General features: G+C 34.8%; 1 protein-coding gene across 2 annotated transcripts in view; it reads left to right on the top strand.

The window, feature by feature from the left end:
* LOC141374965 (X-ray repair cross-complementing protein 5-like) overlaps positions 1-26,536 on the top strand; it is a 43,684-nt gene that overhangs the window by 1,590 nt on the left and 15,558 nt on the right. For both annotated transcript variants that reach the window (NM_001441579.1, XM_087265882.1), the window contains 12 exon segments: positions 339-452; positions 1,660-1,843; positions 2,740-2,788; positions 2,887-3,009; positions 6,572-6,757; positions 12,051-12,165; positions 13,498-13,636; positions 15,490-15,602; positions 17,158-17,220; positions 20,988-21,125; positions 21,274-21,364; positions 25,132-25,262. In NM_001441579.1, coding sequence (NP_001428508.1) covers positions 339-452; positions 1,660-1,843; positions 2,740-2,788; positions 2,887-3,009; positions 6,572-6,757; positions 12,051-12,165; positions 13,498-13,636; positions 15,490-15,602; positions 17,158-17,220; positions 20,988-21,125; positions 21,274-21,364; positions 25,132-25,262 — 1,446 coding nt within the window.

Genomic DNA, 26,536 nt, shown 5'->3' with positions numbered 1-26,536 from the left:
TTTAAAAAGAATTAACAATCAAAACAGCTAAATTACTGTACACGTCAACATCAAGCTACATTTTTAATCAGCATGCTTTAAGGTGGAAAAGGTGGAATAAATTATAAAACTCTCTACTCACTATTCTTGAGTACTTTTAAGATCAACTACTTTTACGCATACTTTGAGTAGTCTTTACAACAGATACTTTTTACTTGCACTACATGTTTTGGCAAGTAATGGCACTTTCACTTGAGTACGATTTTTCAAACTCTTTCCACCACATGGAGCTGTGTCCCCAAATTGTTATTTTTGCTGCTTGAAACATGTGTTTTCAGTCTTTTATTGTGTTTTTGCAGTCAGCGCTGGTGCTCTGCATGGATGTGGGTTTCTCCATGAGCAACTCTGGACCTGGACAGGAGCCGCCATTTGAACAGGCCAAGAAAGTCATCCAGAAGTTTGTCCAGCGGCAGGTTTGTACAAAAATTAATTGCATCTAAAATAAAAGTTAGTTTTGACATAATATATCTGTATACTATGTATAATTATTATGCATATACATGCATGCATATATTTAAGAAAAAGCTTATATATATATATATATATATATATATATATATATATATATATATATATATACATACACACATAAACAAACATGCATATACATACAACCACACATATATATATATATATATACACACATATACACACACACATATGTATGTATGTATATATATATATATATATATATATATATATATATATATATATATATATATATATATATATATATATATATATATATATATATGTATATATATATGTATATATATATATATATATATATATATATATGTATATATATATATATATATGTATATGTATATATATATATATATATGTATATATATATATATATATATATATATATATATATATATATATATATATATATATATATATATATACATACGTATGTATGTATGTATATATATGTATGTATGTATGTATGTATAAATATATATATATATATATATATATATATATATATATATATATATATATATATACATACGTATGTATGTATGTATGTATGTATGTATATGTATGTATGTATATATATGTATGTATGTATGTATGTATATGTATGTATATATATATATATGTGTATGTATGTATGTATGTATATGTATGTATATATATATATATGTATGTATGTGTATATATATATACATACATACATACATACATACACACACTCACACACACGCACACACACACATATATATACATATGTATGTATGTATGTATGTATATATATATATATATATATATATATATATATATATATATATATATATATATATATATATATATATATATATATAGCCCCACGGCCAAAAGGTCCAAAATTTGTCCTTTTAATTATTTTATGTAATTTAATATTATGTAATATATTTAATGGAATACATTTATATTCAGTATATATTGTAATAAAGTGTAATTTTAAATAACTATGGCAAGTAATTCGAATCCCATAGAGCCTCAAAGCCACAATAATGTGACTCCTTATATTGTACACCTGAGCTTACAAAAGCTCCTTGTCTATTTGCGCATACTTGGCGAATAAAACTCACTTTGGTTCGGATGTCAATTCAAGCTGTTTCTGTGTTTCAGGTGTTTGCTGAGAATAAGGATGAGATTGGTTTGGTGCTGTTTGGTACTGATGGCACCAAGAATCCTCTGGCCAATGACGGTCAGTATGAGAACATCACGGTTCACCGACACCTCATGATCCCTGATTTTGAACTGCTGGAGGAGATTGAGAGAGAACTGCAACCTGGCGGTCAGCAGGCAGACTGTATCCTTCCTGTTACACTACAGTATATACAGCAGAAGACAACATTTATTAGCACTTCTGTGACATTTTAATTCTTTTTCAAATATTTTTTCCATGTGCTGTTTAATGGAGAGAAGATTTTTTTCAAGCATAATGATTGTAATAATTTACAATAATTATTATTATTATTATGTCGTTGTTATCTAAGTGATTTGATAAAAAGCTGTTAATTAAGTCATAAAAATGAAATTTATTTAATATTTTAAAACTGCATTTTTAGTTCTGTGTTTCTACATCGTCAAAAAAAAAAATACATCAACTTAAATCAAAATGAGAAATATTTGCTCCTTTCTCATCTTGATATATTAAACATAGTCTTCTGAAGACTATGGGTGGTCGTGCTTTTTCGTACAGGGCGCCAAAGCAATGCAATGGCCTACCCAGCAGGATCAGGAATGCTGTTTCTCTGGATTGTTTTAAGAAACTTAAGACTCACCTTTTTACCATTGCTTTTAACTTTAATTGATTATTTTTGTTATTTTATCATTCAGTTGTATTGAATCATTCATATTTTATTGCGGTCTTTTATTTATTATTTTTTTTGACTGTTTTTACTGTTCTGCATTGTTTGCCTTGTATGCCTGTTAGCGCTTCGGGACTGAGTAAAGCACATTATTAATAAAATGTATTATTATTATTATTATTATTATTATTATTATTATTAAACCTTTTCATTACCTTTTATTTTATTTCAAGCAATGATTATTTTAGTTTCAGTTTATTATAGCAATAACCCTGTTAAATTATTAAAATATTAAAGGTCATAAGGCCTATAAGTTTTGAACATGAAAGTCACTAATACAATAAATGATATTATTAGTATTTTATGTGTTAATGTTCCTTGACATTTTCATCAGGGCTCGATGCTCTGGTGGTTTGCATGGACCTTCTGCAAAATGAAACCATGTGAGATAGTTTAGCACCATTTTCCTGTTCCTTTAAATGCATTTATGCCCTCTAAAGGAGTTTTTTATGCTTCTGTCACTCTTTTCATCTGTTTTAAGGGGGAAGAAGTATGATCGTCTGAACATCGCCTTGCTGACGGATCTGAACATCCAGACTTCAGAAGATCAGCTGGATATTATCATTCAGAACCTGAAGAAAGCTGGAATCACCCTGCAGTTTTTGTAAGAAATAAGAATAAGAAAGATTACTTGTACTGACAGGCCAAAAGATTATTCTTGGGGAAAAAAAAGCTGTGCACTTTTATGTCATCAATTGTCAGATGCTACAGTATATGTTTATAACAGGGACGTTCTCCCTCAAAATAAGATGCAAAGTGGCCCAGATTTGATATTTAAAATTCGTCATAATCAGAAATAGCTTTATTGCCAAATTTCTATACACACACATGGAATTTGTTTCGGTGACAGGACATAATTAAGTATAATCAAGTAATTAGATAAACTTTAACAACAATAATAGCACTAATAGACAATAAATAAGTGCATGAATAACAATATAGTAAAAAAAAACGTTAAGAAGAACAGATTTAGCTTGACAGATGGTACAAAGAGAAGGTTTGTTAGTATCTTATTTTATTTTATATAGATATTTGTTATTTACCATTTATTGTATATCCATGCATCACATTATTATTGACATTTTTATCAAAGTGAACGAACTACAGAGAAAGTTTTTAATATAGTCTTCTGCTGGAACCCAGGGCAAATACTGGACTATTTGGACATGAACAAGCCGACAAAGCCGAAAAAACAGCCCTTACAGGAAAGCTAAAAGGAGTGCAAAAGCCCACCTTCGGATCTAAAGCAACTAATAAAAGGCTATAATGGCAAACAGAATGAGATCAATGCCCAGAAAATAAACTTTTTGAAATTCATCCAGAAAAAGGAAGAAAATCTAATTTATTTTTTAACTCAAGACATGATGAGATTGTTTATAGAAAATGCCGCATTGGACACATGAGACTCACGCATGAACATTTACTCAAAGGTGAAGAATCCCCAAAATGTCTATATTGCTACAGAAACCAAACTGTTAAATATATTCTTGTGGAATGCCCCATTTTTAATGTTATCAGACAACGATTTTTTTATCTGAAGAGACTTTAAATGAAATATTTTTAAATGTGAATCCTTCTAAAATTGTAGATGTTTTTAATCAAAAGTAAACCTTTAAAAACTGTTTTAGATTTTTATAATATATATTATCATTATTATTATTATTTATGTATTTAACCTTGTATATTATTTATTGCTGTTGATGACTTTTAATTGTTAGAATATTTTTATAGTTATAGAAAAGTGGTATTTATAAAATGTGGTAAACTTAATCTGTTTTTTTATTATCATGACATAGCCAAAGAAGCTAAAATGGCAACAAAATTAAAACTCTCTCTCTCTTGTATATGCATACATTGTAAAAAAGATCATAAAATAAAATGACAAAGAAAATAAAATATTTTTTGATTTCTGTTTCTAGTTAAGAGTTACAAATGTTTGTGAGCAAAATGAATGGGGTTTTGATTTTATTATGAACAAAAAAAGTTTATCATAAAAGTTGTTACAATTTAAAATAAAACAATATGCATTTTATTTAATAGAAAATATACATGGATAATAAGGTAATATTAAGGTAAAAAACATAATAAATAAAAGCATTTTATTTTTAATATGCAATTGGTAGTTCTCTACAAAAGTTTATTGTTCATACATTGCATAATAGATTAAAATCAGCATAAATAATAAATAATTTTGCTGTAAATTAATTTTAAATTAAATGTTCTATTTTCCGATACGGGGACTTGAGTGAAACACATGGGGTTGAGTTTATTAAAAACTGATAAATCATAAAAAATGTTACATTTTTATAAAAAAAAAAATCAATATCAAATTACTTTTAATAAATAATATACAGGGGGTAATAAGATGAAATATTAATAAGATAAAGCTCTAAATCAGGGGTCTCAAACTCAATTTACCTGGGGGCCGCAGGAGGCAAAGTCTGGGTGAGGCTGGGCCGCATAAGGGATTTCACAAAAAAAAAGTCCTCAAATGTCATTATTAACAGTTTTAATTATTTCTTCTGATCATGAAGTGTCCTGAACATTAATAGAACATTGAGTGAAGATTATGAACAGTTCTTCTGAACATGGCATCTTTTGCCTACTTCTTGCTGCCAGAGACTTGACAGCGCTTCTTCTCACAAATCTGAACCACATTTGGCTTTAGAGCGGAAGCAGTTGAGACCCTCAGTATGGCTTGAAGATGATCATCATTAAATCTAGACCTGTACTTTGACTTATTGAAGTCCTAGGGAAAAAAGTGGGGGAACTCACTCAAAACTTTCATTCCCTCACCTAAAAAAAAGGCGTATATATGTATAAATAAAACACCCCCACCCCACTCCAGTCACATCAGTCTGTACCAGTCTGTATCTACCTATAATATCAACAGGGCAGGCACGTGCACACATAGGGCTCAACCTGTGCAGAGCACATGCCCTTTTTAGTCTTGCATAGAAAGTGCCCTTCCAAAATTATCAAAAGTGGCCCCGCGACGCGACACACCCTCGGTCCCGCCCTTCAGTAGGCGCGCGACAACACAGCTGATCAGAACGCGCGCGACAACGCGCATTGAGTGACAAGCGCGCTGTGTACGGATAGAATCAGCGGAGCGGGGAGCGCTCTCTCTCCCCGCTCCGCTGATTCTGTCAGAGTACAGCGGTCGGCGCGGGCCACAAAATATTGCACTGAGGGCCGCAAATGGCCCGCGGGCCGCGAGTTTGAGACCCCTGCTCTAAATAGACAAATACTGAAAAACAATTTTATTTAAATTTGAAGATGGTAGTTCTTTACAAAACTTTGTTAATAATACATTGCTAAATGGATAAAAAAAATTGTAGAAAATAAATGATTTTGGTGTCATTTATTTTATGTAATTTTCTAGTTGGGAGGTTCTTATTTTATTTATGAATATTTAGTTTAAAAACAAATACATTTTTTAAAAAACATTTTTATGATAAAATTTAAAAAAAATACTTTTTGCTAAGTAATATACAGTTGAAGTCAGAATTATTAGCCTTTGAATTTTTTTTTCTTTTTTAAATATGTACTAAATGATGTTTAACAGGGCAAGAAAATTTTCACAGTATGTCTGATAATATTTTTTCTTCTGGAGAAAGTCTTATTTGTTTTATTTCAGCAAGAATAAAAGTAGTTTTTAATTTTTAATACATAATTTTAAGGTCAATATTATTAGCCCCTTTAAGCTATATTTTTTTCCAATAGTCTACAGAACAAACCATCATTTTACAATAACTTGCCTAGTTACTCTAACCTGCCATGTTAACCTAATTAAATACATAGTTAAGCCTTTAAATATCACTTTAAGCTGTATAGAAGTGTCTTGAAGAATATCTAGTCAAATATTATTTACTGTCATCATGGCAAAGATAAGAAATGAAATATTGAAACTATTATGTTTATAAATGTGCTGAAGAAATCCGCTCTCCTTTAAACAGAAATTGGCGAAAAAATAAACAGGGGGGTAAAATTCAGGGGGGCTAATAATTCTGACTTCAACTGTACATGGGGCTTATAAGATAAAATATGTCACTAGTAGATAATAAATTAAAACACAATAAATACATTGTGATTTGAACGTGCTCATGTTAGTTCTCTATATTATTGGTATTTCTGTATTGATTTGTTGTGTTTAATTGATTCAGTTTGCCGTTCCCTGTGGATGTTGAGGATGAAGCCGGAGGTGGAGGTGATGCAGCAGGACCCTCAGCGCCTCCGTCCCGTCCAGGAAAAGGCTTGAGTCGCCAACAAACACAAGGCCTGGAGATGGTCAAACACATCATGAGCAGCCTGGAGGACGAGGACGTCCTGGAGGAGGTCTACACATTCAGGTTAGGGCTGGGACAAAACTATCATATCACAGTTTTTTCCAGGAAAACCACGATTCTTTCTTATTCAATTATTTTTTTATTTATTTAGCACAGGCGTGTCCAAACTACGGCCCGCGGGCCATCTGCGGGCCGCAATCAGTTTTGTGGCGGCCCGCGAGGCTTTTTATAAACATCAATAGAATCTGGCCCGCTATACAAAAAATTAACGTAATTCAATAAATAACCACCGGGTGTCGCTATTACATGCATTCAATTAAGCAGCAGTTCTTGTTATTATCTATCTATCTGTCTGTCTGTCTGTCTGTCTGTCTGTCTGTCTGTCTCTCTGTCTGTCTATCTATCTACACACAGTTGAAGTCTGAATTATTAGCCCCTCTTTGATTTATTCTTTTTTAAATATTTCCCAAATGATGTTTAACAGAGCAAGGACTTTTTCACAGTATGTCTGATAATATTTTTTCTTCTGGAGAAAGACTTTTGTTTTATTTCGGCTAGAATAAAAAGCGGTTTAAATTTTTTATGAACCATTTTAAGGTCAAAATTATTAGCCCCTTAAGTCTTCAGAACAAACCATTGTTATAAAATAACTTGCCTAATTACCTTAACTTGACTAGTTAACCTAATTAACCTAGTTAAGCCTTTAAATGTCACTTTAAGCTGTATAGAAGTGTCTTAAAAATATCTAGTCAAATATTATTTACTGTCATCATGGCAAAGATAAAATAAATCAGTTATTAGAAATTAGTTACTAAAACTAATATGTTTAGAAATGTGTGGAAAAAAATCTTCTCTCCGTTAAACAGAAATTGGGGAAAAAATAAACGGGGGCTAATAATATATATATATATGCGTGTCTGTGTGATGTATGTAAAATTTGGCCCGCGGCAACGTTTGTTTTTTTGCATCTGGCCCTCGGCCCAAAAAGTTTGGACACCCCTGATTTAGCATATGCTTGTATAACAGTAAGTATGTGACGTGGAATATAATTCATCTTCATTTCTATAGCTCTTTTACAATGTAGATTGTCAAAGCAGCTTTATGTAGATGAAGTTCTAGTACAATAAATTGGTTTCAGTCCATCTTTCACTGTAGAAGTTCAGTTTTGAAGACAGTAAATCAGTGTACATGTGCAGGGAATTTACAGTACTCTGAGATAATAAATTCAGAAACTGGTGTCACTATAGCTGCGTTCACACTGCAAGGCATAGTGCTCAAATCTGATCCGATTTATTTTGCATGGCTGTTCACTTTGTTGTTAGAGATGTAGCCAATATCAGATCTGCAGCATGAACAGATCATGGTCCTAAACTGTCTCGTATGCGCAAAAGAACAATTGCAGACAGCATAAAATGTCTAATTATGCACACAGTGGGTTCTATTTTAACGATTTGGGTGCAAAGTCTGAAGCGCAGGGCGCAAAAGCATTAAAGGCGTGTCCGAATCCTCTTTTGCTATTTTAAGAATGGAAAAATATGCTCTGCACCCCGGTGCATGATCTAACAGGGTTGTGCTTATCTTCTTAATGGGTTCTGGGAGTGTTTTTAACATTACGTGCATTAAACCAATCAGAGTCGCATCTCACATTCCCTTTTAGAGTCAGTTGCGTCACGCCATGGCGCATTTGCTATTTCCTTAGGTGGACTTCACTAGTGAGCAAACAATTAAACAGATCATCTGCAGCACGAGGATAAAGAACGAGCCTACTCAATTCGTCCTCTTTACTTTCACTTTCTCTCTTTCATGGATAAGGAAACGTGTTGTACGCACAGACATCCATTAGCCTACATAATTTATTTTGTTTGTAAGGCGCAAAGATTTGTTTCAAATCTATTTCTAAATTCTAGGGGTGTAACGATTTATCGTTGTACGATTTATTGCGATGCAAAAATGTCACAATATGCATCGTGGCGTTATGACGATTTGATTACGATATGATGTCTGTTTTCTCTTATTAGTTGAGCTGTTTGCACGTGAGCTACATTCCACCTGCTGTCGCACGTGAGTTCAGATTGCAGCAGCAGTATTGTTAGCAGACCAAAATGAGTGGAGTTAAAATAGAGGATGGCTCATCCTCTCAAAATCAGACGTCTGGCAACATTTCGGTTGTACAGTCATTGCTTTAGACTCGTCCGCTTTTTGACACGCATACTGGGTCAAACATCCTAAGTTTTAAAGTCTTCACAGTGATTTACATACTTTGCACAGCGACAGGGATACCTCCTTATGGTGTTGAAAGAGTCACATACTGTATTTATAAGTACAATTCACCCTAAAATATCATTCTGTCTTCATATAATGTTCCCACCGCAAAATCACACATGACGTGAGCTGACCGTGAGCTGTTACTACAGAGGGCGGATTATGATAGACGCGCGTATGGCAAGCCGTTTTAGCATTTAAACCTTTGTTCTGACTAACCATAAATATATTTAGAGATATCTCTAATTATATTTTGACTAGTCATAATTATAATTCGACTAGTCAGCATGACAATTAGAGATATCTGCAATTACAATTGTACTAGTACGAAATCAGATTGGAGATATCTGCAAATATATTATGACTAGTCATATTCCTCCATTGACTTCCATTGAAAAATATTTGCAGATATCTCTAAATGAGTTTTGACTAGTCACAATTGTAATTAGAGATATCTCTAAATGAATTGAATTAAATATGAATTAAATACCTGGAAATGTGGATTTTTTTGCAAACACAAAAAACGCAAGTGACCAAGCAAAGCCTTAAGCTCTTACTGTTAAATTCAATTGAATAGAAAGTTTTTTTTTTTTTTTGCACCTTTACTTAAATTGTTCCTTAATTTTGTCTCTGTCATTTCAATAATATATTTTAAGACGTTTTTAAATTGTTTTATTTTTCAGAGACAGGCCTGTTTAATTTATTTTCTTAAAGAAGGTTCAGTTTAACAAGTTGAAACAAAAGAAATACATAAAAAATAGTTTACTTGGTAAAATTTGCATTTCAGTTTAATTTTCAATTTTTATTCCAAATATCGTGATACATATCGAATCGTGAACATTATATCGTGATACACATCGTATCGTGAGCTGAGTGTATCGTAACGAATAAATGAACAATAATAATGAAGTGTGGTCAAAAAACTGAGTTATATCCTAATACACATGCTGCCCCATATGGTCCAAAATCTGACAGGTGGGCAAATCTAAGCTTGTTTTTAATAAAACAAATATAAATATGCATATAATAAATAATACTGCTAATAATAATAACAATATACAAAAGCAAATTGTCTTGAATAAACTAATAGTTTTTATATTGATGTAGAAAATAACTTTTTTTTAATGTTTTAATCCGTTAATTCTTTTATATTTGTACCCTATATATGTATTAAGCAATGTGTAAGCGAAACACACAACTAACGCGCTCTGCGCTGGACTTTGGACCTGCTTTCAGCTGGTCTATTGAACAGTCTTTTAGTTTCTCAAAATAGCAACAATGCACCTTAACCCGCCTCTTCGTCACCTTGGAATTATAAGGTTCTATTTGCGTTCTAAATAATTTTGAGATACTGAGTTTCAGTAGTTCAATAGTTTCAATAGTTTTTGTATTCCATAGCGAACAGTATGTGTGTGACATTTGATTTTTAAATAAAAGTCTTAAAATAGAAACAACTTATTGAAAAACATCCCATAGTGTAAATAAGTTGTCATTTAATAAGAATTTATCAATAACTAAATTTTGACAAAGATGTCAGATAGAACCTTATAATTCTAAGGTGACGTCTTATTTAGACCGAAACACCCATGAGTCCACAAAGTGGCGCAAATGGATTTGCTATTTAAACAACATGGCAGAAAATGGAAAAATTAAGGTTGCATTGGTCTGAAAATAGCAACACGTCAGTGCAAACATTTCTTTAATTTATCAGGTAACGTGTCACACCGTCACATAGATATATACATTAGATGTCGCCTACCCTGTTGTTGTCTATTGGAAGGAGTGCGTCAATAGAGCCGCCATTTTGAAACAGGATAGCGCTTTTTTTTAAATGAATGCGGGACCAAGGTACAGTGGAGGACTGTGGCCATCCAAAGCCAGAGATATACACATATACACATTTATCTATGATCGGTTTTCCTGGATGTTAGTAGCAATTTTTTTTTAATTACGAAATTATAATTTTACATCACTTTACTACATTGATGGATCAGTGACCGCACGGGCATTCCTGACAAAAAGCTTGTGTTTGAGTGTATGGAAATGTACTATTCACCCTCCCTGTTAAATTTGATCTAATCATGTCCTGAAACACAGCTCCTCTCCTGCTTTCACCTCTCATACTGACGGAGGGAGCGATTCGTTTGTGAATGAATCTTCGTTATGAACGACTCCTTCACTAGCCGACATTAATACAAGTTTCTGGCAGCGCAGCATCTCGTTGTCATATTTCTTTTGCATTGTTTGCTGATTTTATTCAACAAAACTAGCATAAGCCGAGTGTTTAGTGCGAGTTGGTGCTACTTTGACTTAAAGTGAATGCAGTAAGTGACTGTTATCATCAATAACGTGACCTGATTAGCACAAAAGTTCAGAACATACAAAAACAGAAAAAAACTTAATATTACCTATGAAATGTTCTGCCTTTGTGCTTTGTTTTTTTTGTTTGCTCACTACTACACCCGTAGACAGCGCTAAAGTCCCGCATCTTAACGTAATAACACTGTCTTGGCTAGTGCGGTTGAATGACATTTGTCCTGGGAGCACTGTACCAATGTGGCGGCGCTATTGACGCATGCTCAGAGTCCCTATGCGATATCTAGTGTATATATCTATGACACCGTCAGTACACTGCTTCAGTCTTTTACTTTCACACTTGTACTGTGTAATTTTAGCGTACACCTCAGATACTGTTGGTTGGTTCCTGCTGGTTCTGCACCTTTTTACCAACCAAGTTTGTCGACCCATTATAACGACACAGATCACTCTGCCTATTCATGCCAGAGTCCTGAGGAAAAAGTGATTGACAGGTGGTCATTTGTGTGTAAATTATCTTCATTTATTTATGATTTGGTTATGGGTAAAACAAAGACCATGCTTGTCAGGTAGTTGAAATGGTAGGCTACAAATAAGTAATTAGTTATGAATTAATTACTCATAAATAATTAATTCACCACCATCGTCCATCGTGATGTTTCACATTAGACATCGTACAATGTCAAATTGGTCGACATCACCCAACCCTAGTGCACGCATAGCACTCACCTCCTTCTCAGTTGTTGCAGATGTGTGATTGTGGTGTTGTTTTCTGCAGTGACGCTCTGGAGAAACTCTCCATCTTCAAGCGTATTGAAAGGAGGCCGATGGCATGGCCGTGTCAGCTCACCATCGGCAGCTCTCTGTCTATTCGCATTGTTGGATATAAAGCTGTGAGTTTGTGTTGATCAGTCAAATGCATGATATGTTTGTTTTTATAAGTGACCCTAGACCTGAATTTTTAGCCGCCCTGTGAATTTTTCCCCAATTTCTGTTAAAGAAGAGCAGATTTTTCTTAACACATTTCTCACTCATTATAGTTTATTAACTCATCTCTAATAACGGATTTATTTTATCTTTGTCATGATGACAGTAAATAATATTTGACTAGATATCTTTCAAGACACTTCTATACAGCTTAAAGTGACATTTAAAGGCTTAACTACCCTTCATGGAAATTATTAAACCTTAATGTAATAAAATTAAGGAAAGTCTTTCCTCCCCCAAATTACTGACAGACATTTGATTTTGATGTTTCTTTTATTTTATAAAAAAGTTTCTATTTAGTCATTTTAAACTCAGCTTTATTAAAATTTCTAGACCAGTTTTTGTGAATTAGCAGACTTTCTTTCCCCAAAATATCGACACAACTTTCATTTTAAATTACATTTTGTTTTGCAGATTAGTAAAAATGACACTTTTTCTTAACTTTGTTTGACATTTGAATTTAAAAAAAAAAAGTTTCTATTAATATTTTTGCCCTTTAATTCATTAAAATTGCTAGACCTCGTTTTATAAATTAGCAGACTTTTAAAAAATATTTTTAATTTAAATATAATATTCATTCAATTATTGTTTTTCTCTTTGGCTTAGTCCCTTTATTAATTTGGGGTGGCCACAGCGGAATAAACTGCCAACTCCAGCACATGTTTTATGCAGCGGATGCCCTTCCAGCCGCAACCCATCTCTAGGAAACATCCATGCACACTCATACACACTCATACCCAATTCACCTGTACCGCATGTCTTTGGACTGTGGGGGAAACCAGAGCACCCGGAGGAAATCCACACGAACGCAGGGAGACTATGCAAACTCCACACAGAAACGCCAAATGAGCCAAGGCTCAAACCAACGACCTTCTTGCTGTGAGGATACAGCACTACCTACTGCGTCGCCTTAAATATAATATTTATAAGAATAAAAATTGTATTGATTAAAGTGTTTTTAGATCTAGATATATGAAACATTTTTAAATACTTTTGGAATAGCAAATTAACACAACACACTATTTAAATACATGTTTGTTAGTTAGTTTGTTTGTTTGTTTTTTCACAGTTTCCCATTCATTTTCTAACAATCCCCAACACAGTTTCATGGTGAAATTAAAAAATTTTCTTTCTTTGCATGACAATATAATAGGTGTGACTTTTTTATCCTCATGTTTGGCATCTCTGCTTTGTTAGCATTTCTGTCCTGAACTAATGTTGTTTTTGATGTTCGTAAGGTGACAGAGGAAAAGGTGAAGAAGTCCTGGACAATTGTGGACGCTCAGAGTCACCAGAGAGATGACGTGAAGAGAGAGACAGTTTACTGTCTGAACGATGATGATGAAACTGAGGTGCAGAAAGACGACACAATACAAGGTGCATTACAAAAACTTCAAATATTATATCCACTCTTATTGTTGCAGCTCTCATTCATCATAATATCAGCTCATGTTAGTTGTTTTATATTTGTTTTATAATGAAACTATCACTGTCTCTCCACTGCACCAATAGCTAGTGTGTGGTGAGCGCACTGGCACCATTGTCCTGTGGCAGCCGTCGCATCATTTAAGTGGATGCTGCACACTGGTGGTGGTGTGGAGAGTCAAATTCTCCTCATGAAGTGTTTTGGGTGTATGGTCATACATGATAAATGTGCTAAATAATTACACATTACATTACAGTGTTATTTTATTTGCTTTTTAAATTCTTTTTTCAAATTATACAGAATTTAACATAATTTTGCGTATATTAGAATTTTTTTCAATTTTAATTTCAGTTAATGTAGATCAACTACATTGTTGTTTTAGTATTGTTTTATTTTGAATCATACTTTCTTAATTTTAAAATAAGTCATATTATTATTTAATATTAATTTAAAATATATACACAACTGGTCAAATGTTTGAGGTCAGTAGGATTTTTAAATAGGTTAAAATAAGCTTCTCCTGCTCACCAAGGCTGCATTTATTTAATCAAAAATACTGCACACATTGTAAAGTTGTGAAATGTAATTGTACTATAAAAAACTGTTCAAAAGTAGTTTATAATTTAATTTAATAATTTATTCCAGTGATTGTAAAGATGCATTTTTCACCTTTATTTATCCAGGCTTTAGAATCATAAATCACTCTAATATTTATTATTATTATTATTATTATTATTATTACTATTATTTGTACTAGTAATAAAAGCAATAATGACTGGAGTAATAGTTTTATTTAAAACTACATAAAATAAGAGAGCAGTTATTTAAAATTGTAATAAATATTAAACAATCTAACATTTTTTTTTTACATTTAACAAATGCCGCCTTGAACTGAATAATTTTCTTAAAAAAACTGACCTCAAACATGTTGTTTATTGTATATTTGGTGTTGTAGTGTATATAAAAAATATATTAGAAAAAAAGTAAATTAATTATTTTTATTTTGAGTCATTTTAATTTGTCAACTGCAACTCTTTTAGAATTGTTTTATTAAGTGTCTTACATCCTCACACATTTTTTTATTTTATTTTAAATTGTATTCTGTTCAATTATATTAATATTATTTTTTAAAATATATTTTTAAAATATATTAGGAGCTAATAATTTAAAATAATTTTATTTTAGTTTTAAATAATTGCATTTTAGTTCTAAAAAATAAATAAGCTTTCTATGAATGTTTGGTTTGTTTTGGACAATATATGGCCGAGATACAGCTATTACAAAATTCATTCATTCATTCAACTTCGGCTTAGTCTCCTATTTATCTGGGGTCGCCACAGCAGAATGAACTATGCTAGCATACGTTTTACGCAGCTGATGCCCTTCCATACACTCTCGCATTTACACACAAACACTCATACACTATGGCCAATTTAGTTCTTCCAATTCCCCATGTGTTTGGACTGTGGGGGAAACCGGAGCACCCAGAGGAAACCCACAGCAACACGGGGAGAACATACAAACTTCACCCAATGCCAACTGACCCAGCTGAGACTTGAACCAGCTACCTTCTTCCTTTGAGGCGACAGTGCTAGCCTCTGAGCCACCGTAATTACAAAATAGTAATTATTAAATAATTTTGACTGATGCAATGTATTGTTGGCTATTCTTACAAAATACTCATGCAACACAAGACAACATTTAACAGTTGTTTTCAATGTATTCATTGTTGTAAAGCTGATCTGATCATCTGTACTGTATAGAAATCATTATGGCTTTTTAATGCCTTGTGTTGTTTTTACAGGTTACCGTTATGGAAGTGACATTGTGCCGTTTTCAAAGGTAGACGAGGAGCAGATGAAATATAAGCATGATGGGAAGTGTTTCTCTGTGCTTGGCTTCACTAAACAGGAGCTGGTAAGATATCGTTCAGCAGATGGTGCTATTTTCACATCCACGTTCAGGACAAATTCTTCAGTGTCAGCGATTTTTACAAATTCTGCTCTGTAGGTTTTATTAAATGGGTCTTCATTATGGTGCTTTTCTGAATCTCTGACTTGAAATTGTGTGATCATAATGATAGGATATAGTATTACATCCCCCATAAATAAAAATAGTTACCTCTATTAATATGTACAGATGAAGGCCGAATTATTGTGTGTGTATTTTCCTGTGTATTTTAAAGTGACATTTAAAGGTTTAACTAGGTTAATTAGGTTCATTAGGCAGGTTAGGGTAATTAGGCAAGTCATTGTATAACAGTGGTTTGTTCTGTAGACATTCGAAAACAAATATTGCTTAAGGAGGCTAATAATATTGACCTTAAATGAGGCAGACTGGAATTATGTTTGCTTAAAAGCTCAAACACAAACAATAAATACCAGGTTTAAACTACTTCAATATAAATGGTTAATGAGAATGTATATAACCCCTGTGAAACTTCATCATATGTCTGCTAATATTCCAGATGTGTGCTCTAAATGTTTAGATGATAAAAGAACACTATATCACTGCCTCTGGCAATGTCCTAAAATACAAAAGTTTTGGAAAGATATAACTGAATGTATGTCAGACACGTTTAATATTAAAATTCCTTTAAATGCCAAGCTCTGTATTCTTGGGTTGTATCCTAAGGAACTTACAATTGGAAATACAAGAATTTTGGATTTTGGTTTCCTTCAAGCTAGAAGGGCTATAGCATTATACTGGAAACACATGGATGCTCCATCCATAGAAATGTGGAAAAAAGAAATATTGAACTGTATTGGTCTGGAGAGACTTAACTTATATCATCTAAGGCAAGCAGAAGGACTTTGACTATCTTTGGGAACCATATATGAATATTATGTAAATTGTGTGTTTGTAAACATGTTTTTTATTTATTATTACCTTTTTTTAAAAACTTTTTTCTTTTCTTTTTTTTGTATTATTGTGTTATTGTTTATGTCACACATATATATAATTTAAATATTGTGTGTATGTATATATATATGTATGTATATGTATTTGTGTGTATGTATATATATATATATATATATATATATATATATATATATATATATATATATATATATATATATATATATATATATATATATATACATATATTTACCTATTTGAATATGTATATGTGTGTATGTATAAGTGTATATACATATATATAAGAAGGGTGTAGATATGTGCTGTGTAGGCTTGATGGGGTGAAAAGGAAAAAAATCAATAAACATATTGGGAAAAAATAATAATATTGACCTTAAAATGGTTTAAAAAAAATAAAAACTGCTTGTATTCTAGCCAAAATAAAATAAATAAGACTTTCTATAGAAGAAAAAATATTATAGGAAATACTGTGAAAATTTCCTTGCCCTGTTCAACATAAATTGGGAAATATGTGAAAAACATACACAGTAAGGCTAACGATTTTGAGTTTAACTCTATATAGTGACTATTTATTTGTTTTTGTCTGATTCAGATTCCTCGTCATCAGTTTATGGGAAGCCAAGTTGTCAAAGTTTTTGCACCCAGAGATGATGAGGTGAGTTTTACCAAGCATTTGTAAAGTTTTGCTGTTATTTTAATGATCACCAATAATTCTCATTTGAATACTTGCTCAAAAACACACATGTATCACATAAAATTAATGTGTTTCAAATATTCTTCTTTTCAAAATTATAATTAACAAAATAATATTTTATTTAATGTTAAAAAGACATTTATCTTTTTCACAGTTTATAATTTATAAAAAGAATACTGTATATGCATTGATAGTATGTTGTTTTAATGTTCTGTGAAGTTTTTGGGAATATTTTTCATCAAAGAAATACAGTAGAAACAGAAATAATGTGAAATATTATTTAGTTTACATTTAAAACAACTACTTTATATTTGAATATATTCTGGAATGTAAACTGTGACGTACAGCGGACTTTTTAGCATCATTACTCCAGTCTTTAGTATCACAATATGGACACACTTTACAATAAGGTTCATTAGTTAATGTTAAGTAATGTATTTACTAACATGAACATACATTGAACAATACATTTACTACAGTATATATTCATGTTAATAAACGTTAGTTAATGAAAATACAGTTGTTCATTGTTAGTTCATGTTAACTCATGGTGCATTAACTAATGTTAACAAGCATGGACTTGGATGTTAATAATGCATTAGTAAATGTTCAATTATGATTAATAAATGCTGTACATGTGTTGTTCATGATTAGTTCATGTTAGTAAATGCAATAACTAATGAACCTTATTGTAAAGCGTTACCCACAATATCCTTCAGAAATCATTGTAAGAACAATTGGATCTTCTAATTTGATCATCATTTCTGATCATTATTATAATGTTAGAAATATTCAGTTCGATTCATGTTTATTTATATAGCACTTTTACAATGTAGAATGTGTCAAGCAGCTTAACATAGTTCTAGCAAAGTCCAGATTTCAGAGTTGAATTTCAGTTTAGTTTAGTGTGTTAAAGAGCCCATATTATACATGAAATAGGGTCATATCTTGGTTGTAAGGGTCTCCAACAACAGTCTAATATGCATGCAAGGTTAAAAAATCTTTCATGGTCTTATAATCTGCATTTATTTTTACCTAATTATCCCAGCGACTCCCATATGAATCGTCCAGTGATCTATTTGTTCCCAAACCCCTCCTTAGCGCGAAGCTAATCTGCGCTGATTGGACCAATGACAGTCTGTCGCGATTGGTCGACTGCCTTCAGTCAGAGAGTGAAATGCCCAACAGCTAATCAGCAATATAAAAAGTAATCACAGTTCATACATGCTCGATAGTGTAGGGGTGGATTTTAGCTGCCACACACACACAAAAACACACACACACACACACCTCCGGACGACAACTTCTGCCCGCACCCGCTAGGTTTTAGCCTGAGAACCCGCCCCGTTTTCTGCCCGTCGCGCCCGATCCCGCTAAAGAGCGGGGGAGAACACAACCAAAAATCACCCAGCTATACAGTCCAGACAGCCAAGCTGTGTGTTCAAACACACACACAGCACCAAGCACACAAAGCTCTCTCTCTCTCTCGCTCTCTCTCATAGGCACGCGTGCGCACTAACACACACACAAGCACCAAGCAGACACATAGGCAAAGCTCTCTCTTTCTCATTCGCATAGCAATATCCGTGATATTGCTGGACAGCCCGCTCCCGTCCCAAATTAAACCCGTTACCGACCACTCCCGCGATTTATTCGGAAATGCAGACCTCTACCACGGAGCTCCATAAGCAAAGCAGCACGCGTCGCGTTTTTAACTTGACTTTGCACGCGATAAGAGAATAGCCAGTTAACCTGATACAGTACACGCGGTTACAAGTAACAAATCACAACTAAATACATTTGCAAGCTAGAGTCAACGAGGCAACAACTTTAACCGCACGTACTTACACTTGAGAAATAGAGGAAGAAACCCATCCTGACGTCCATCAGTAAGTCACTCTTTACTGATCCTTCCTTTAACAAACGCCGATGAAGTATTCTTTGTAGCATGTAGTTTCCAGAAGTTTCCAGTAGTTTCCAACTGCTTGGTTATAATGCTGATGTTTCGTCTTTGGGTAGACCCTCGATAATATCCATCTGCAGTGTGACTTCAATCGACCGGCATGTTTGTGTGTGTGTGTTTGTGTGTGTGTCTGGGTTTCTGCGTAAGAGGGCGGGGCCTCAGGTTTCAAATCTCCCCGGTTTGCGCGTGCACGTGAATAACTTGGTTTCGTTCGTACGTCATGGCGAAACACCTAATGACTCGGTATCAAGGCGACTCGTTTGAAGCACTATGAGTCGACTCTTTTATAGATGAATCAACAGTTTTAAACACTGTACACTTACAGATTTAAGCCTTAGCTGGATACTTCACTTCACTTAGAGCTGTGTTACACACTACATGGAGGGGAATTTTCAAAAACCCATAATATGGGCTCTTTAAGTTTCACTGCTGGAAGTCCAAACAGTGAAGAGCAAATCTACGGAAGCGCAGCTTCGATTCGAGCAAGCCAGTGGTTACAGTGGCAAGGGAAAAAAAACTTCACTAATTGACTAAGTGAAGGGAAAAAACCTCGAGAGACTAAGCTCTGTTGGGCACGACCTTTATTCTTCTGGCCAAACTTCCTGGGTGGAGCTGCAGTCTAGGAGCCCGAGGCCGGAGAAGCTGGATGTCCGTCCAGGCGTGAGTAGGTCACCGGCGGGTGGTCAGGCTGGCCCACAGGATCAATGCAGGGACTCGTTTGTCACTGTGGTCTTTCAGAAATCAGTCTCATGCACTCCATTCCTCCATGACCCTCTCAGCATCAGCTCAGGATACAGCCTGGTCCAGGATTATGGAGACCTTGAGATTACCTCTTCACAGGTCTTGGATCATCAATGGCGCTGGATAATCTCTGGGGGCCTCGAAATGAGTATTCCCACATGGAAATAGAGAATAAGGAAATTAATTGGCGTAGCTGCTGTTCATAGTGTATTTAAACGACGTGCAAAATTATAGTGTTATAAATGAAAATAGCAGGTATTTTAAACAAAAATGTAAAGCATATAAGAGTTTCTAACACAGTGTCTGGTGTATTAAGGAGGAATGTGTCCTGCAGGTGGTTGTCAAGCCTGCTCACCTGCGTGGAGCACATTCATGCATCATACCGCTATGTGACACATTGAGTGTGCTTTACTAAAAAGATCGGTCTTTAATTTAGTTTTGAACTGACTGAGTGTGTCTGAGCCCCAGACATTATCAGGAAGGCTATTTTAGAGTTAAGGAGCCATAAATGAGAAGGCTCGGCCTCCTTTAGAAGGCTTTGCTATTCTAGGTACCACCAGAAGCCCTGAGTTTTGAGATCTAAAAGAGCAGGCTGGATTGTAGCGAGACACAAGGTTTGTTAGAGAAACAGGAGCTCGATTATTTAAAGCTTTATAGGTAAGAAGTAATATTTTATAATCAATACGAAATATTGTTGTGCTGCTTTAAATTTTTGTGGACACTGTTTCAAAATTATGTGATGAATGGAAAGTGTAAAGGAAGAACATTTAATTTAAAATGGAAATCTTCTATTGATCAATAGTCATTATTAAATACGTAATGTTATTGTCTGTACTGTTACCGATTGCTTGAATGTACTTGCAGAACACGATTATTGATTTATTTGACACGTTTTACTGACCCCAATCTTTTGAATAGCAGTGTAATGTTTTAGTATTCAACAGAAAACTGCATTTCTCCCAGCTCTTAAAGTTGTTGTTTTTTAAGTTTGTGTGTGTTTAATGTTTTGTTTGTGTGTTTTCAGCATGCAGCAGTTGCTCTGTCCTCTCTGATTCGTGCTCTTGATGGTCTAAAGATGGCAGCCATTGTACGTTATGCTTACGACCGCCGCAGCAATCCTCAAGTGGGCGCCGCGTTTCCCTGCATAAAGAAAAAATATGAAGTATGTGGGTTTATATTAAACTGAAATCAAGAAGTTATCGAATCGAGAGTTCTGTGAATTGTTACACCCCTTTATGAAACAGAACAAACACTGAATGCTTTCTGTTCAGTATATCATAAACCAGACTCCTCATATTTCTCTTTCTCAGTGTCTGCTGTACGTTCAGCTGCCGTATATGGAGGATCTCCGTCAGTTCACTTTCCCCATGCTGGAAAACAACAAGAAGTTTATGCCATCAGGTCAGCACTCGCATTAAAATACTCACAAAAATATGGAGGCAGTTTTAAATAGATATATTTGAAGTTATTCCAGATCTAAGCTGTATAGACCAAGTGCACTCGTTTCTGCGTTTTCTACATGATTTTTATTCAAATGTCCTTTTAAAAGCTGGTAAAATATTGTTTAGCGTAAGTGCAGCGTATCCGTGTTCAAGAAAAACTAATTTTATACATCTGTCAGGGATTTACAGACACTTAACTAAGATTTTTAGCTTAATAAAGTACTAATTAATTATGCAAGTGTGTTTATTGATTAGGGATGTAAAGTGATTAGGAATGTAAAATAAGATTATACATTGTAAGTGCTAACAAACAGTTAATATCTTAATAATAGTGTTAGAATATCAAGCCAATTCCATGCTTGTTCAATAAGAAAAGGCCTGGAAAGTGTTTTCTTTAATGCCAAAAATATTAGTAATTTATTAGATACAAATGAATAATTCGATGACAGAGCTCTAACATACATTTCCTGACTCCAGCATATATACACAACTGATCTTAACAGGTGGAGTTTTGGTTTTACGTCACTTATCAGTCATTCTGCAGTCCTTTGGCTCTTGTACTGGCTCATTACAGCCTAATGACTACAGCCCCATTGACACCCTCTGCCAATGCATTGATGAAATGAGCAATTGGATGTGCCAAAACTTTCTTCAGTTAAACAAAGAGAAAACTGAAATGATTGTGTTTGGAAACAAAGATGAGGTTCTCAAGGTAAACGCGTACCTTGGCACTAAAGGTCAAACGACAAAAAATAAGGTCAAAAATCTTGGTGTGACTCTGGAGTCAGATCTGAGTTTCAGTAGTCACGTCAAAGCAGTCAGTAAATCAGCATACTATCATCTCAAAAACATAGCAAGAATCAGATGCTTTGTTTCCAGTGAAGATTTGGAGAAACTTATTGATGCTTTTATCAGCAGCAGGGTGGATTACTGTAATGGACTCCTCACTGGTCTTCCTAAAAAGACAGTCAGACAGTTGCAGCTCATCCAGAACGCTGCAGCCAGAATTCTAACCAGAAAAAAAAAAAAAAAAGATCCAGAAAAAAGAACCAGAAAATCAGAGCAGATCACACCTGTCCTCAGGTCTTTACACTGGCTGCCAGTTACATTCAGAATAGATTTTAAAGTATTATTACTGGTCTATAAATCACTAAATGGCCTAGGACCACAATACATCACAGATATGCTCACTGAATACAAACCTAACAGATCACTCAGATCTTTAGGATCATATAAACTAGAAGTTCCAAGAGTTCAGTCAAAGCAGGGTGAATCTGCCTTCAGCCACTACGCCCCTCGCTGCTGGAATCAGCTTTCAGAAATGATCAGATGTGCTCCAACATTAGGCACATTCAAATCAAGACTGAAAACACATCTGTTTAGCTGTGCCTTTACTGAATGAGCACTGTGCTGCGTAAGACAAATTGCACTATCATGTTTTTCTTTTCTTCTTCATTCTTTTATATCACATTTTACCTGTTTTTATGTTTTGTTGTGTTTTTACCAAGCAGCAACCTCCCGCTCTCTCTCAGGAAGCCAATACGGAAGTAACTAAAACTGCAATTCATCCGAAATTCCGCTAGTCCTGGCCGCTCCTGGCTCCAAAACAGAGCAAATTTCAATTGAGCCCACTGTTAGAATGGCCAACTTTACAGCAGAAAAAAAGGTGTTTACAGCCTGCTACAAAAAAAGATTTTGGTTAATACAGCTAATATTACCCTTCATGACAACTGTGAGGGGGGTGAATATTTTTATAACTCATCAGTTTCCTTTATATTAAATTATATTAAGTTTGCATAATTAAGGGAGTGGCCACTTGAGTGACAGTTAGGTCTCGCTGGTCGCCGTCACCTCTGCAGATTAGCGACTGAACTCGGCATATTTATCGTATTTCTGTGTTGTTTTATGTGGCTTTACACAGTCAGCTGCCTTTTGGACTTGTTTCCCACAATTATTAGATGGCATGGCATGCTGAGAGCACTTAATTGTGCTCACAAACCATTCACGTGGCCTCCGTTTCCCATGTGAGTAAAGTTATATACTTATATACCATCTCTATACATGTATTCGTTTTATTTAAGATCATTTATCGTTTTTATTTATATTTAGAGCTGTAATGCACTGCAGAATCTGTCAGATTGATTAGCTGTAGGCTCTAGATCAGTCATCTGAAGCGTTGTCATACAGTGTTATGCTGGATTTCATCAATAGTCTTACATTAACTAACACAGACTATATCTGAAGTGTTTGGAAGTAATTCGCGTTTTCCTCCTGTTGAAAAACGTCATAAGAACAATGCTTAGTGGCTCAATGTATTACAGCAGTGTTTTTAAAAGTCTAAACACTTTATTGATATAGTGTACAACCAAGCACAAGTGGTCAGAATACAAACGAGTCACAAGTGATAAAGTATTAAGCGTTCTCCCAAAGTAAAGTGTGTCTGAACGGTCTGAACCAGGTCCAAGCTAAATGCTAGCAGGTGTCTGTAGCTCCGCTCACTCTCCGCCTCTTTGCCCTTGTTTGGTATCCCGCCGTGGGTGTGATGACGCGTGACCAAAATGGCGACGGTTGGCCACGCCTACTTGTGGCTTCTTTTGCGCTCTTCAGAAACCTATGGGTGACGTCACGGACACTACGTCCATATATTTTACAGTCTATGGTTTTTACGCATTTTTATTATTATTTTTTTTATTTTTATTTTACTTGTTTCTTTTATTCTTGTTTATGTAAAGCACTTTGAATTGCCACTGTGTATGAAATGTGCTATATAAATAAACTTGCCTTGCCTTGCCTTGTACCCCCAGACATACTTCCTCTTTCTGCAACTCTTACTGCATACCAGAACTGAACAATTACCTGCATCTTTGACATATTTCACCACTTCTACGAGCATCATGACAACTTGTAACATGTCCAGACAGCAGTCTGGAACAACCCTAAATTTATTCTTTAATATATTTCCTTTGGTCAGCAGTATCTCTAAAAGTATGCAGCACAGTAAAAAAAGGAAGTGTGTCAGGTCAACATGTGAGATTATACAAAAGAAAAAGATTCATTAATATGATGTTAGTCTAAACATTCATTCATTCATTTTCTTGTCGGCTTAGTCCCTTTATTAATCCGAGGTCGCCACAGCGGAATGAACCGGCAACTTATCCAGCAAGTTTTTACACAGTGGATTCCCTTCCAGCCGCAACCCATCTCTGGGAAACATCCACACATACACACACACACTCATACAGGATCGAACCAGAGACCTTCTTGCTGTGAGGCGAATGTGCTACCCACTCCGCCACAGCGTCGCCAGTCTAAACATTTTTCTGACAAAAATAAATACACAAGTAATAAAAATAAATTTATCGGACAGGTAATAAGCTGTAGTGGTTTGGATTGTTACTTAAACTAAAGTGTTACCCATGTTATTGATTTGTTTATTTGTCAAGGAATATAAATTTCATACAATAATTGTATGCATTTGTTAGGAATTTGTGTTTCATACATTAACATTAACATTTTAATAGAAATTAAAATAAATTTTTTAGATGTTATTATCAGTATTATTAATTTTTAAGATATCTGTAAGCTAGTGTGCTCCAAAACAGTGACGATTTGCGTTTAGAAGATATGAAACTGATACAAACATGTAAAGCTTGTAGTTTGTCACTTTATAGCCCAAATGGACCAAGGATTTTATGTTTTTTTAAATGTTTTTTTTTTTGTGCTCAGGGTCTCAGTTGTCAGCCGTAGATGCGCTGATCGACTCCATGATGCTGATGGAGAAGGATGAGAATGGAGAAAGTGTGGAGATCTTCAAAGTCAACCACATCCCAAACCCACAGTTCCAGAGGCTCTTCCAGGTATGATGATATAGAGTGCTGGATGTTTCTGCTGACAGTATTTGAAGAGTTCAGATGCAAAAGTCCATCTACAGTTTTTCTCAGCCTCATATGGTTATTTTAAAGGGCACCTATGGTGAAAAATCTACCTTTCAAGCTATTTGGACAGACATATGTGTATATATAGTGTATAGATCATCATATTGGGGTGATATAAACACACCCAGTCCTTTTTTATTTTTATTTAACAACATAAAAACATTGGACCGATTGGAACGGTTTTCAGAGCGACAGCAACTTGACGTAGGAGTGCGGTCCCTCGCGCACCAATATTGATTTTCATTTCACCTCCGCCATTTTCAGCGCGAGTCAAAGCGATATCACTAAAGGAACACCCTTGCTCTATTTTTAGATGCCAGGCTCATTGGGCTCAACACAAGATCAACATTCACCACATGATTGCTGTAATCGGAATTATTGGTTGTATCTTTAGGTAGGTTTGCAAACGTTTACTTTTCATTGCGTCTACCTTAAACTTCAGCCGTTTGCATTTCTTGAGGTCGCAGAAGCTCCCCATGATCTTAACTAGGTGCAGCTGGAAAAGTGCATCATGTGCGCGTCTCTCCATTGGACAAAAAAAACAAATTGCCTGCAGGTCGCGCACCAGAAGCGCCGCTCTGCGTGGCATGACGCTGACGCAGCACCATGCATTTTAGAACTCTAAACAGGTTTCTATCAGGGTAAACACAACGCCACTTGAAGCCGGCGGCTGTCCGCGGAGCCTAGCCGCATGATTTTGTACTCTGCTTGGTCTGTGTCCGAGTCGTACATGTACTGCTGAATGCTTATCCTCTCACTCCTGCTCCTTCTCACAGTCTGCCTGTCTGTTGAAGACACAGAGCGGGTGAGCTCTTGGCTCCGCCCCCTTTGTTCATTCGAGCGGGAAGCCAAAACTAAGGCTGTTTCTCAATATGCGTTCTTCAGCGGTCTTGCGTCCTCGTGTTCTGGTGCAACGTCATCATCAGCTGCCTAAGTTCAGTTCCAATACTCAAGACCGCAAGTGTGGAGGACGCGTGAAACTTCCCGGATGTGATCTTGATATCGAGGACGCACTGATGCAGACTTGAGCAGCGAACTCGCTCTGGAAGTCCCAGAAGTCATTGCGACTGGAGGTGGGAAGCGCAGCATTTTATCTAGATTTATTATTAAAGTTCAGAGATATCACTTATTTACCTCAGGAGTTTCCCTAAATGAAACGGTGAAAGTAAACATTAACATGAGTATCTTAATAAAGG

The sequence above is a fragment of the Danio rerio genome, chromosome 9 (genome assembly GCF_052040795.2).
Source record: "Danio rerio strain M-AB ecotype USA chromosome 9, GRCz13ab, whole genome shotgun sequence".
NCBI classification, from domain to species: Eukaryota; Metazoa; Chordata; class Actinopteri; order Cypriniformes; family Danionidae; genus Danio; species Danio rerio.
This window is presented reverse-complemented; position numbering and strand designations above follow the sequence as displayed.